Genomic DNA, 14157 nt, shown 5'->3' with positions numbered 1-14157 from the left:
ATTATCTCCATTGCGTTAGTACATGTCAGAGAGCACAGAGCTCCGATCCCAGCTCTTCAACTGTGTAGGCCCATGTTCACTCCACCACAGGGCACAGCCACTTGGGTTTCATAGTTCATGTGTACCTGGACTTTTGTTTTTGGTGTGCATGTGTGTGTGCGTGTGCATTCCTGTGTGTATATGCCTGTGCTTGTGTGGGTGTAGGTGTGTGTTTGTCATGTGGGTCTGAAGCATCCTGGGCTCCAAGCATCCTGGATAACTTGCTACTATCCCCAGACTCTACTTGGGCATTTAAAAAAATGAATTCATCTATTTATGTGTGTGAACCTGTGTCAATACATGTGTACTGCATGCATTGGAGGCCAGAAGACAGCATCACCCAGAGGAACTGGAGTTACAGGGCTTGTACATCACCATGTGGGTCCTGGAAACAGAACCCACTTTCTTTGCAAAAGAAGGAAGCACTCTCAATCACTGAATCATCTTTCCAGCCCCCTTCCTGGACATTTTATATCCATTAGAGACAAAAGAATGCAGGCAGCAGAAGTTGAAAGTCAGTTAGGATACCTTCATGCTTTAGGGGCTCAGTGAGCAAAACATAATAAAGATACCAAGTGTCCCTAGGCCATTCTCCCAAACCTTTAGAGTTACTTCTAGATGACATATTGGAGCTGCATTCAAACTCATTCAAAGTCATTGCCCTTGAGTAGAGCAATACATCTCAGATATGAGCTTGCTCTTTGTCATATCTTCCTCATGAACTTTGATGTCAGAACATGTCTCAGTGTTAGATGTTAGATTTTTCTTTGTTACGATTTGTTTCAGCTTATTGGACAATGTATGACACTTTGTATATGTGTGTGTGTGTGTATATATATATGTTTATGTGTGTGCACTTAGAAGCCAGAGTTCACACTGAAAGTCTTCCTCAACCACTCTTCACCTTATTGATTTTTAAAGATCTGTTGTTTTATGTTTGTGTATGTAGTTGCCAACATGCCTATAGAGGCCCACAGAAGCCAGAAAAGGGTAAGATCTGCTGAAGCTAGTTACAGGCAGTTGTGAACTACCTAATGTAGGTGCCATCGAACTTGGGTCTTCTGAAAGTACAGTAATCACTCTTAATCTCTAAGTTATTTCTTTAGTCCTTCCTCTACCCCCTTTTTGAGACAGGGTTTCTCTGTGTAGTCCTGGCTTTCCTGGAACTCACTATGTAGACCAGGGTGACCTCAAAGTCACAGAGATCCTCAGCCTCTGTCTCCTAAGTTCTGGCATTAAAGGTGTGCACCACCACACCCAGCTATCTTTTTTTTTTTTTTTTTTTGAGATAGGATCTGTGGTGGTTTGAATGAGAATGGCTCATGTCAATCTCCAGTTGGTGGAACTGTTTGGGAAGGATTAGGAGGTGTGGCCTTGTTGGAGGAGGTGTGTCACTGAAGGCAGGCTTTTAGATTTCAAAAGCACATGTCATTCCCAGTTAGCCCTTTGTCTACTCAGGAATAAGGACATAAGCAGTCAGCTGTTGTTCCAGTGCCGTGTCATGCCTGCCTGCTGCCATGTTCCCCACATGATAATCACTGGGCTCTAACCCTCTACAGATATGAGCCCAGGATTAAATGCTTGCTTTGATGAATTGCCTCGACTGTGGTGTTTTGTCATGGCAATAGAAAAGTAACTTAGGCAGGTCTTTTCCACAGAACCTTATACCTTCCGAATTCAACTCATCTGATTAACCTAAGTCTCAGAGAGCATCCTATCTTTACCCACTCAGTGCTAGGACAAAAAATATGTGTCACCACCATGCCTGGCTTTTTTTTTTTTTAAGTGAGTTCTTGAGCTTGACCTCAGGCCCCTCCTCAAGCCTGCACAAACACCTTACCAACAGAGCTGCCTCCCAGCTCTTCACACCACACTCTTTCATGCATTCCAGCAAACATTTGTTCAATTCAGACCTATGTACAGAGGGAAGGGGGCTCCTAATCAGAGTGTGTGTGTGTGTGTGTGTGTGTGTGTGTGTGTGTGTGTGTGTGTAAACCCAAACCCACTGGGTGACCTGTCTCCTGCACGGGGGAGCACAAAGCAAGTCCTCAAGGAACTTTGTTATCATCTTTTTTTTTTTTAGACAGTCATCCTAGAAGAGGCAAAAGTGCAACCTACTGAGAAGGGGATGCTACTTCAATTTTCTTTACCTTTTAGCGATGCTGGAGGTGACAAATTATTCAGTCTGACACCACTCACAAGGTAACAGACTTCTTTCTGTCCCTCAGATATGGAAGTGAAAAGTTGCATGTCATCTGTTGGCCTAACAGAGTGCTCTGTGGGGAGGCAAGAGGCAGGCAAAGCTAAGATTATTATCCTGTCTTTGAAAAGTCCCACTTCCCTAAAAACCCTGAGAAGGAACTCAGGTGAGAAAGACTAAGCAGAGACGTACTGGTTCACCAAATGCTCTAGAACATCTTATTTTAGCTAACACTGACACATGGATCTCTAAAGTAACTCAAGATGACTTTATGTTCCTTTCTCGCCCCCCAAAAGAAAAAAATGGTAATATTGGTGTCTCTATAGTACTTTTAATTTTAGAATACTAGGTTCACAGCAGGCCTAGACTCCACGCTGTCACCTAAAGTAATATAGAGCTATGTGCTCATTCATATGCCCACTGAGCTTATTTGGCTACAGCCAGAGGGAGATTTAAGATAGTGAGGTTTGAGAATAAACATGCCTAGTAAGGGGGTCTACCCATACTCAACATGTTTATCCCTTAAGTCATTCATATAATGCTTGGTAGGTGAGGTACAAAGGCAAAGGTGAATAAGTAGAGTCAAGTTCCTCATCTCCTGAAGGGATAAATCATGCTCTCAACGACAGCACAGATGTAAGTGGCTCACCAGGGAGCACTCATGGTAAGTACTAGACGGTGCATATCCACATTTACTAATTATTTGTAATTCATTATTTATTAAAGACTGTACTGGCTGGTTTTCTGTCAACTTGACACAAACTAGACTCATCAGGGGAGGCAGGAGCCTCAATTGAGAGAATGACTTCATGAGATCCAGCTGTGAGGCATTTTCCTCAATTAGTCCCAGCCCACGGTGAGTGGTGCCATTCCTGGGCTGATGGTTCTGGGTTCTGTAAGAAAGCAGGCGGAGCAAGCCATCCATGGGGAAGCAGGCCTGTAAGCAGCGTCCCTCCATGGCTTCTGCATCAGCTCCTGCCATCAGGCTCCTGCCCTGCTTGAGTTCCTGTCCTGACTCCCTTTCGTAATGAACAGCAATGTGGAAGCGTAAGCTGAAAAAGCCCTTTCCTCTCCCCAAGTCGCTTTTTCGGTCATGGTGTTTCATTGAAGCAGTAGGGATCCTAAGACAAAGGCTTACATGCAACATAATCTATGGCGGTGACCAGCACGAATACACAATGTTCCTAGGCCTTTGGGAACACAAAACTAAGGAATAGATATCCAAGGATCATCCGGAAGAGTTACTAAGGAGGACCGTGTTGTTGGAATAAAGTCTAAGGAAGGACTCATAGAGACCTGTATCAGGACGCTGACATTTCCCCGTGTTCCTTCTATCTATCAGAGTGTACATTCTTTAGCCCCGAGAGAGCCCAGGTTAGTTGGGCTTTCTTACTATTTAGGGCCTTAGACCTAACGCCTTCTTACTTTCCTGGAAGCCCTTTGGCCATACAGGAGGCTGCCTGCAGCCTAGCCCCAAATCCTTGCCAACTGCTCTACAAAAAGCCTTAGGGTGAGAGTAACAGCGAAAAGCAGCTACTCACTGAACATGTTATTCCAGTTTACGTTTGCCTTTTGCTCAGTCTCTGCTTGTTGAAAAAGGAGAACTCTGTGGTGGTCAAGGTTTTTCAGCAGTTCTTCACAGTAATACGGAATCCCGCAGCTTCCCTCTACCAGGTACCTATGGAGAAAGCAAGGCAGAGAGCTCACATGAAGAACCAACGGTCAGGAAGGAACAGACTCAGCCTCCTGAGACGTCTTCCCTTCTGCAGGTGCTTCATCTTGTTTTCAAGTTGGGAGATTGAGTTTCCCTCCTTTTGTTGTCAGGGATGGGGACTCTGCATGCTGGGCAAATCCTCTGCCGCTGAGCTACCTGCTCCACCCATATCTCCCAAAAACACCCATACACATTTTTCAAAGTAAGATGGAGATGTATGTAGTAGAATCTAAGTGGGTATGTGTGTGGTTAGCATCTATTAGTCATACACGAGCTTTACTTTGACATTTTCATATATGTATATTATGTACATGAAATTCACCCCAACCCTGTTAGCATCTCTTGTTCAACTATTGGCTCTTGTTATTCTCTCTTCTCTTTACCAGATAAACTCCTTTCCACATTCATGGCTCTCTCTCTCCTCTCTCTCTCTCTCTCTCTCTCTCTCTCCATGCTCTGTGCTCTCAGAGGCAATTGGATTCCCAGGCTCTAGAGGACAGACAGTTGTGAGCTTCCCGTAGGGATGCTGGGAGTCAAACCCTGTCCTCTGGAGGAGCAGCCAGCTCTCTTAATGGCTGAGCTCTCTCTAGCCCATGGCTTATTTTTTTTTCCCCTTAGGTGAAAGGCATCATGCATGCTAGGTTATGCCTCTTGTTTGTTTGTTTGGTTTTTCATTTCACAATGGAGCCTAGTCAACTCTATGTCAGTAGATCTTTCTCATTCCCCTTTGTTACTATATCACAATCTTTTGGATGGAGTCACCCTACTTTACTGAACCTAACCCCTTAGGTTTTTGAGTTGTTCCCAGGGTTTTATTAATATAAGTTAGGCCTCAAGGAAAACTTTGTGTATCATTTTAAAGATTTTTGTCATACATTTGTGATAGGTTCCTAGAAAATTTAGGATTGGTAGATCAAGAGAGAAGTTTGGCTGGGGACTACGATCAGTAGTAGAAGTGTTTGCCTTGTATGTGTAAGGAACCTGGATCTATGAGAGAGGAAGAGGGGGAGGGAACACAGAGTATTTTTCTACACACTTGTATTCTCAGCCCTTGGGGAGATAAGGAAGGTGGATTTCAAGTTCAGAGTGGACTGGACCAATAGTAGATCTTGTCTCAAAAAGTTCCCAAAACATGGGCTAAAGGGATAACCAGCAGGTAGCAATGATGCTGCATGAAGACTGGAGTTCAAGTCCCAAGAACCTATGTAAAGAGCTTGGGGTGGGCACACATGCAGATGGGGGTTGGAGTTAGTTTCTAGCCTAGCTGTAGGGTCGGTGAGAGACCCTGCCTCAAGATAAGTGGAGAATAACAGAACAGGGTACCCAACATCTACTTCTGGCCTCTATACACGTATGGTTGCACATGCCTGCATACACATGTGCATATACACCACATACATTCATCACACATACATGCATGCACATACATACATACATACATACACACACACACACACATACACACACACACACACACATACACACACACACACTAAATAGCAAAAATAACAAAACAAAAAAACCTAAACACAAAAGGTAGACATAATATTTCTAGTTATATACAAATATCTATTATCAGATATGAGAATCACCCCCCCAGTGTGTGTGTGCATGCACATATGTTCATATGTGTGCAATACATTATTCAAGTTATATTAAATGAATCTTTGTTTCTTGTGTCTTTCTTCCTGGAGTAGGGTAACCTAAGTAGAAAGACCTGGTGTTAGGTGTCTGTAATCCCAGTACTTAGGAAGCCACCGCAGGAGGATTTCTATGAGGCTAAAGCCACCCAGCCGGTTCAGGGAACATCAGGTCATCCAGGGCTGCACAGCAAAATTGTATTTCAAGCAAATTAAAACAAAATGAAATGAAAAACAAAGGAAAATGGGACCCAGAATGACAGACACCAAAGTGGCCAGTGAACAACCAGCTAAAGAGCCACTGTCTTGTTGTTAAGGGGACTGCTGTGAAGATCCAGTGGAAGAATAACTGACAATCTCATGACAAACATCTGCCTCAGAGTGAGAACCCTGCCACCAGACGTCACTCTCGCTAGCCAGCTAAGACCTTGATGAGTAACAGGTGTGCTTTGTACAGCTTACTAACCTCTCTTTCCTGTCCACTCCCCAACACACGTGACCATGCTCTTGGTCACTGCTCATCACAGAAGGTAGGCCCAGGCCCAGCAGATCAGCTACGCAATGTATGAAGAGGTGGAACAGGGCCCACACTAAGGAGATATGATCAGCACTCACTCTACTACGCGTCATGTGTGGTCCCCTCAAAAGGTGGGACAGTGCAAGCACTGAAATCAGCATTTCAAGGTACAGCCAGCCCGGGTTGGGGTAGGGCTCAGTTGGTAAAGTGCTTACCACATAAGCCCAAGGACCTGAGCTCAGATCCCTAGCACCCACAGAGAAGTGGGGGCACCCACAGAGAAGTGGGGTGTGGTGCTGTGCATCTCTAATTCCAGCTGTGGAGAGGCAGATACAAGAGGATTCCTGGGACTCACTGGACAAGCTAACTGAATCAATGAACTCCAGGTTTGGTGAGAGACCCTCGCTCAAAAATCAGGTGAAGGATAATTGCAGAAGATGCCCATTATTAACCTCTGGCCTCCACATGTACTCAGAGGAACATATGGACGAACATACATGTGAACATATTTACACACACACACACACACACACACACACACTTGCACTCATGACACAGCCTAAGGGATCTATGTGATTAAGCTCAGAGCTGGGGGATAAGTGCAGCTGTCAAGACCTGGGAAGGTAGGAGGTTACTCACGAGTCGAGCTCTCTGGGGATGCTGCTTACACTAAGGTCAACACAGACCTTGTCCCGGATTTCCTGAGGCTGCATGGTACCAAGCGTGATGTAGGTGGTGTTCCGGTTCTTCATTATGGCATTGGCAGCTGCACAGGGAACTTCAGAGAAAGGAGCCAGGGACATAACGATGAAGATGGGCATAGAGCGGATGAGCTTCTCTATGAAGGCCCAAGAGGTTCCATCCACAAACTGGGCCTCATCGATGATGAAAATAATCCTTTCTTCTCTCACTGTCTGGAAAAGGGAAACAGAAACACTATAGAAGATGTCGGCATCTTGTTTCTTGGGTTTCTCTGTGTGTGTGTGTGTGTGTGTGTGTGTGTGTTTACTAAGTTTTATGGTTTGCACTATATAAACCAGGCCTCCGACTCAGGGATACACCTGCCATGTCTCCAGAGAACTCGGATTCAAAATGTGTGCCACCATGACCAGCTAAGGGTGACTTTAAGAAGAGGAAGTGAGGAAGGGGGTAAAGGAAGGAAAGAAGGAAAGAAAGAAGGAAGACAGGAAAGAAGGAAGAAAACATAAAACATTGGAGCCAGAGGTGGCTTTAATCCTGGGTATTACACACCTTTGACCCTGGGGGATATGATATTTGTTCCGCAACATATAATTACCAAATATCCTGGATTAGGTAGTGTGTGCATGGAGACAGAGCTGGTTCTCACCCTACTTGGAGGCTTATGTTATTTTGGTTTGAACTCTGGTATAGGTTACACTTTAAATAGATTATGCATCCTTTTTGTTGTATGGCTATGACTAATCTGAATTATTCGCCCACTCATTAAGTATTTAGTGTATATCTATTAGAGTCATGCCCAGCTCCAGGTGTCGGAGACATGCAATAGACTATAAATGCACGTGCTTCCTGCCTCAGTTTCTCAGGTTCTAGGAACATGTGTGTGCCACTGTGCTGGATGTGTGCATGTACATGTATTTATGTGCACATGTATGTATGTTTGTGTATATGTGTGTATACATATGAATTATTTTATTTTCTTAAGATTTTACTTATTTGTCTGTCTGTCTTCCATCTCTATTTGTTTATCTGTCTATCTATCTATCTATCTATCTATCTATCTATCTATCTATCTATCTATCTATTATTTCTTTTGGTTTTTTGAGACAGGGTTTCTCTGTGTAGTCCTGGCTATTCTGAAACTTGTGCTGTAGACCAGGCTGGCCTTGATCTAAGAGATCCAACTGTCTCTGCCTCCCAGGTGCTGGGATTAAAGGCTTGGACCAGCATTTCCTGGCAAGATTTTATTTTTATGAGAGAGAGAGAGAGAGAGAGAGAGAGAGAGAGAGAGAGAGAGAGAGAGAGAGAGAGAGAGAACATGAGTGCAAATGTCCACAAAGGCTGGAATGAGTAGCAGATCTTGTGGAGCTGGAATTTATATGGTACAGCAAGAGCTCCTAAGAATGGAGTCATCTCTCCACCTCCTCCATGTCTAAATTCTGAACAGACTTGGCTCAGGTTCGGGAGGATGGGAGACGCAAGCGCTTTAAGGTATGGCTTTCACATGCTTGCAAAATACTTTTCTGGAAGAATCTCAACCCCTGGGGAAATTGGCTCTATGAACTTTGGCCTAGCTTCCTCCCTCGGTGACTTGACCTCCAGGCGCTCTTACTTGCTCCAAGATCTTCATAAACAGGGCTTCCAGTTGCTTCTGCTTTCTTATCTTGCTCATCCTGGACATCTCCCGGGAAACAGGGAACTGTACGGAGAGCGAGAGGGTTGAGCAGAGGGAAACAATGAGGGAACTGACTCCCAGCAGATCCTGCCAACTGTCCTGAAGCTTTGGACGCTCAAGTGTTACATTCCACAATGCCTGCCTCCAGCCTGAATGCTCAACTCCACAGAGTGGAGTTAGGAAAGAAATGGACACACTGTCTCTACATTTGCCATCAAGTTTGGGAATGGGTGACTTTGTGCCCTAGATCACCCAGGATAGGACAGTGCAGCTATGAGGGAAAGGTGACAAACGTACAGCTCACCAAGTGGCCATTTTGATTTTCTGGAGCATGGTATTTTTAGATGCCTCCATTATCTCACAAGAACATGGTGCAAGGGACTGTGGGTGCGGCTCTATGGCAGAGCAGAGGCTTAGCATGTGTGAGGCCCTAAGCCCCCCCTTAACTCCTGTAACTAACTAAATATGTGTAAATTTCAAAAATGTGTGTTGTTTAGTGTGTCCTAGGTTAGTTCATTATCTAGACATCAAAAAGCTTTTATGTTAAATGTTTCTGTGTTGTAAGGAATTGACTTATCATTTTGGTTTGTCTGAATGTCTTTAGCACTGGGAATAAACTTAGCTAACAGATTAAAAACATTCTTAAAATTTGTTTAGTTTTATCTTATGTATAGGAGTGTATCACTGCATGCACGCATGTGTACTATGTGCATGCCTGCTGCCCACAGAGGTCAGAAGATGCTATTAGGTCTCCTGGAAGTGGAGTTTGTGAGCCACCATGTGGGTGCCGGGAACTGAACCCAGGTCCTCTGCAAGAATAGCAAGTGCTCTTAACAACTGCGTCATTTCTCTAACCGCTTGACTAAGTGGGTTTAACGATTAATTTTTAACTATGTATATTTTTATGTATTTATGTGTGAGTTTGTGTGCGGGAGTGCAGGTACCCACAGAGGCCAGAAGAGGGCATTGGATCCCCTGGAGCTGTGTTGCAGGCAGTGGTTGGTTGTCAGTGGCCCAGTGTGGATTATGGAAACGAAACTCGGGTCCTAGGCATTTTAACAGATGGACTTTTAACAGATGGACTCTCTAGACCCAGTTTACTAAGTAATTACATATGTATACATATATGCATATACACATATACATATACACATCATATACACATGTACACATGTACACATGTACACACACACACACACACACACACACACACACATATACACACATCTGAGAGGAGAGAACCTCAGATGAGAAAAGTGCTTCTGTAATGTCAGGCTACAGATAAGCCTGTAGGGCATTTTCTAAATTAGTGATTGACACGCCACTGGTCCTGGGTTCTATAAGAAAGCAGAGTGAGCAAGCTATGAAGAGCAAGCCAGTGAGCAGCACCCCTCTTTAGCCTCAGCATCAGCTCCTGCCTCCAGGTTCCTGCTCTGTTTCAGTTCCTGTCCTGACTTCCTTTGATGATGAACAGTGATGTGGAAATGTAAGCCAAATAAACCCTTTCCTCCCCAGCTTGCTTTTGGTCATGGAGTTTCATCACAGGGAGAGGAACCCTGACGAGGACCAAAGGTTAAAGATACATTAAGTCACAGAGCTTCAGGCGGGAGTTGCTGTGTGTGGCCTGTAGCTATGTTTTTGCAGGAGGCTAATACGAGCTATGTTGTTACCTGAACATGGAAGATGTCATTAAGAAGACAGTGGAACTTCTCATCCAACAGCGTCTTGACTCTATTTTGAAGATTGGTCTGTCGTTCTTTGTAATGTTTACAAGTGTCCAGACCTAGTACGTTAGCCATGAGTATCTGGATAGTATAAAAATTTTGATGGAAGCTGATCTTAGTCAGTGCAATAGCAACAGCCCTGTTCATAAGACAATGGAGAATCAGGAGATCATTTTAAGTACAGTTCCTGGAGCTAACAAAGGCTGGGAGAAAGTTCTGAGTTCTCACACCCAGTTACAAGGACAGAGATTAATCGAGCTGTCTGTAAGCTGTTCTTCAGTCCTGCTCCTGGGAACCCAACCCCTCTCCATCATTACGCTGTATTAACCTGGCTGTCTTTTCCTTCCTGGTTTTGCTGTTGCTGCCCTGTACCCAGGCCAGAGCCTTAGACTCAGACCTGTGCTGCCACAACAACATGCTATGTCCAGTGCCTGCTGTCGGTGATCATCTGACGGCAACCTCTGCAAGAGACCTCAGTGATTTAGTGAGGCCCAGATGTGGGGGCCTGGGGGTGTGGTTCAGTGGTAGAGCCTTTGCCTGGCATGTGTGAATTTTAGAATTTGCCCCCTAGTACTACCCAAAGCAAAGCCAAGCCTGGACATCATCATCATCATCATCATCATCATCAACAACAACAACGAATCTTGCAGTGTTTTCTTGCTTAATGCTTTCCAGGGTTCCCATGGCCTATTTTGTGTGACACTGTTGTCATGATCTCGGTAATCATTACTGTACATTCAAACCCTTCAGAGTGGCAGGCAGCTCATCTCATGTGTGATACTTCTTGTGTGAAGACAGAAAATAGTATGAGATAAGTACACTAACTCTGCCCTCTGGATTGACAGTCTAACCACCCAGCATTCCTTAGCCCCACTTTCCAAACTAAAGGGCTTAAAACAGCAATCTCCTGTTTAACATAATTAACAATATCATAATTAGCAATCCCCCAAATAAACCTGAGAGTCTAGTCCCCAGACAGATACCAACCTTGAGCTCTGCCGGATGTCTCAACCTAACTACACGTCGGGTGTTAAGCAGGAAGCTTTAAAGTCTTCAAGCTTGCCCTCATATTAAATTGGGGTTTGCAGAAATCGGTGCCATTTCTCTTTCTCATAGTTTGAACAGCTTTATCATTAAGTACCCCTTCAGCTACAAGGCTCGGGTTCCCCAACAACTGTACTTAGCTAGTTCGTTCATATAAGGCATGTTACACAAGGGAGAAGACATAAATAAATGCAACTCTTTCAAGGGTGCCAGTGTTTTCTGAGGTCACAAGAGCCATGTGACCTCAGACACTCACCTGTGGTTCTCATGCTGAGAGGCCAGATATTCGATTTCCATGAGTACCTGGCTTTTTCCATATCCTGGTAATCCTTCATACATTAGAACTCGGCTGCAGTTCGTCATCAAAAAGTCCTTCATAGTAGACATGAAATAGTCGATCTCCCTAACACGTCCTGTTGTTTTGTTTATTGTTTAAAGGAACAAACCCATCAACAAAAAAAAAATAGTTTAGAAAGATATTTTAAAAGGCAGGCAGTGATACCCTTTCTAAGAGTGTCTTTGGAATTTCCATGGCATTGTGCATGGGGCTTCATTCCTTTGTGGTTTTGTTCTTGGTCTCTTGTGGCTGAGGCTGACTGGTCTCAAAGATGCTGTGTTGCTAAGGATGACCTTGAACCCCTGTACCTCCTGCTTCCACCTCCCAAGTGCTAGGACGATAGGCACGTGCAGCTTTGTGCAACTCGTTCATGAGGCTTCTTAAGGCTCTGTGTATTTTTACAATGTTTCAGATCTTTTTGTTGTTGTTGTTTTTAAGCTTTAGTAAGCAAGGTGATTTTTGAAAGTTTATTTGTGCAAGCTGTGATGGAAAGTTGTTTTGTTGTGGTCCTTACTCTGGCCCCATCAGGCTGGAGATGGAACCCAGAGCCTCTGGAATGCTAGCCAAATGCTTTACCACTGAATTCTACCTCTGCTCTCAAGGGAAAGTATTTGTCAGCTCATTACAATTCCATTTAATTATACTGCACAAAAAATCTCGAGATTTGCATAGATTATACAACTAAGAATTGAACCAAGGATTGCTAACCTTAAAATAGATGTTATTTTTCTGTTTTCTTTAGCAGACTAGATTATACAACTAACACATGCTCACTGTAGAAAATATGGAAAACGTAGGAGGAAAAAAGAACAATATAAAAAAAAAAACCATTCTGGTTGACAACCCTATCACTTTTTTTCCTTCAATGCCTTAAAATGTATGCAGTAGGAGGCCCAGGCTGAAATCTGATACTCAGCCCACAATCTCCAGGAACCTGGGTGAGCATGAAGGGCCTGCAAGTACTGGGCTTTTGCAGCAATGGGCAACTTCTGTAAAAAAAAGAAGTGTGGGCTCATTTGGATCATTTCTAGTTTCTTTGCTGGACAGATGAATCCCGGGGCCACATTTTGTTATCTGTGGGTAGAGTACCTCATGTTCAGGTGTCATCTAATGGCTTGGCTGAAATTGGATGATGGTTACAGGTAGAAGTGTCCTAGAAAAAGAAGGTATGGATCTTGCCCGGCGATGTGAGGTTCTGGATATGGTTTAATAGAAATCACCCTGCACGCTCTATTGACCCTCTTGAAGGAAACGTATCCTTTGTGAAGATGCACCTGAGCTTCAGTGTTGCGAGCTGTCTCCTGAGAACCCTAGGCTCACGTAGAAGATGGGAGTCTAAGCGCTATGTAGTAAAATCTTCTAGCTTCTCTCTTCTGGTTATACAGAATGCAGATACTGAATTCTAAAATGAGTTTTTAAGTCACCTTATCTTCAAGTCTATGCAAACCAAGCCCTAGCTGGACATGTTCGTGCGTTCTTGTGATTCCAGCACTTGGGATCAGATAGCAGGAGACTTAGAAGCTCAAGAACTAGCCTTGGCTACATAGCAAGTTCAAGGCCAGCCTGGGCAACATGAGACTCTGTCTTTGAAAAACAACAACAACAACAACAAAAACGATTTTTAAAAAATCCTACTATGACGACTGTTGTGTGCATTTTTTTTTAACCCTAGAATTTTTCCAGGTAATTTTGTTGCCCTTTATCATAATTTTGGGGATAGGAACTCTTGTGAAGAAGAACATTTCCCTCACTGCTGATCTCCTACAATCCTTGTCTACAGCTTAAAGGAAAAGTATGTGAACTTGATTTTTACCCAGCGCTGTGTGTGGAATATGACCTAAAGAGACTGATTCATCAACTGGATCAAACCGAGGAAGGTCTGCCTATTATCCTGTGCACTCTAAGGTGACTGACAGTCTAGAACTCCGGCTACTTTGAGTCAGCACTGCAAGCACTTCTTGGGGGTGGGAAACAAGGCTTTGGAGGAAGGGGAGGTGGCTACTCTCCCTCCTCCATGGCTTTATGTGCGTGGGAGTCGTGGCTTACCGGGTGTAATTGCTGCAAGCCTGTGTTTCTGTGGGGTGTTTGTGTTGGCCCGAATGCTTTGTTGTACAGCTTAGGAACGACTGGCCTCCCTCAAGCTTTGAAGACACTAAGATTCCAGCCTAACATTCCCCCCAAGCAGTGCTTTTCATCTTTCCTCTCGCTGCGACCCTCTAATGCGATACCTCATGTGGTGACCCACCCCACACCGTCCATAAAAAATGACTTTCCTTGCTACTTCATAACTGCAATTTTGCCACTGTTATGAATCATAATGTAAAATATTTTTGGAGACAGAGGTTTACTGAAGGGGTGAAGACCCATAAATTGAGAACCACAGCTCCAAAGGAAGGACAGAGTCTCATTTTCTTAATGACCTCTGACACCGTTGTGGCTAGGACTTAACTTTCAATACATCTTCTAGGGATGTTAAATCTAATAGAGGGGAAGAGCAAGGACTACTGTGAATATGCGTCTTCAGGATCGATAGCCAGGCTAGGTTGGGTCTCTTCCCCAAATACACTG

At 44.1% G+C, this 14157-nt stretch overlaps 1 protein-coding gene across 4 annotated transcripts in view; it reads right to left on the bottom strand.

Annotated features, from left to right (window-relative positions):
• The window catches only part of Adcy10 (adenylate cyclase 10), an 88121-nt gene that overhangs the window by 28009 nt on the left and 45955 nt on the right, over positions 1-14157 (bottom strand). For all 4 annotated transcript variants that reach the window (XM_085842556.1, XM_085842557.1, XM_021150515.3 and 1 more), the window contains 6 exons: positions 11509-11665; positions 10155-10347; positions 8422-8508; positions 6750-7024; positions 3781-3917; positions 2190-2315 (listed from right to left, as the gene is read on the bottom strand). In XM_085842556.1, coding sequence (XP_085698682.1) covers positions 2190-2315; positions 3781-3917; positions 6750-7024; positions 8422-8508; positions 10155-10347; positions 11509-11665 — 975 coding nt within the window. The remainder of the gene's footprint in view (positions 1-2189; positions 2316-3780; positions 3918-6749; positions 7025-8421; positions 8509-10154; positions 10348-11508; positions 11666-14157) is intronic.

The sequence above is a fragment of the Mus caroli genome, unplaced genomic scaffold (genome assembly GCF_978045245.1).
Source record: "Mus caroli unplaced genomic scaffold, Mus_caroli_1 scaffold_1, whole genome shotgun sequence".
Taxonomy (NCBI): Eukaryota; Metazoa; Chordata; class Mammalia; order Rodentia; family Muridae; genus Mus; species Mus caroli.
The sequence above is the reverse complement of the archived record's forward strand: the minus strand, read 5'-3'. Positions and strand labels throughout refer to the sequence as shown.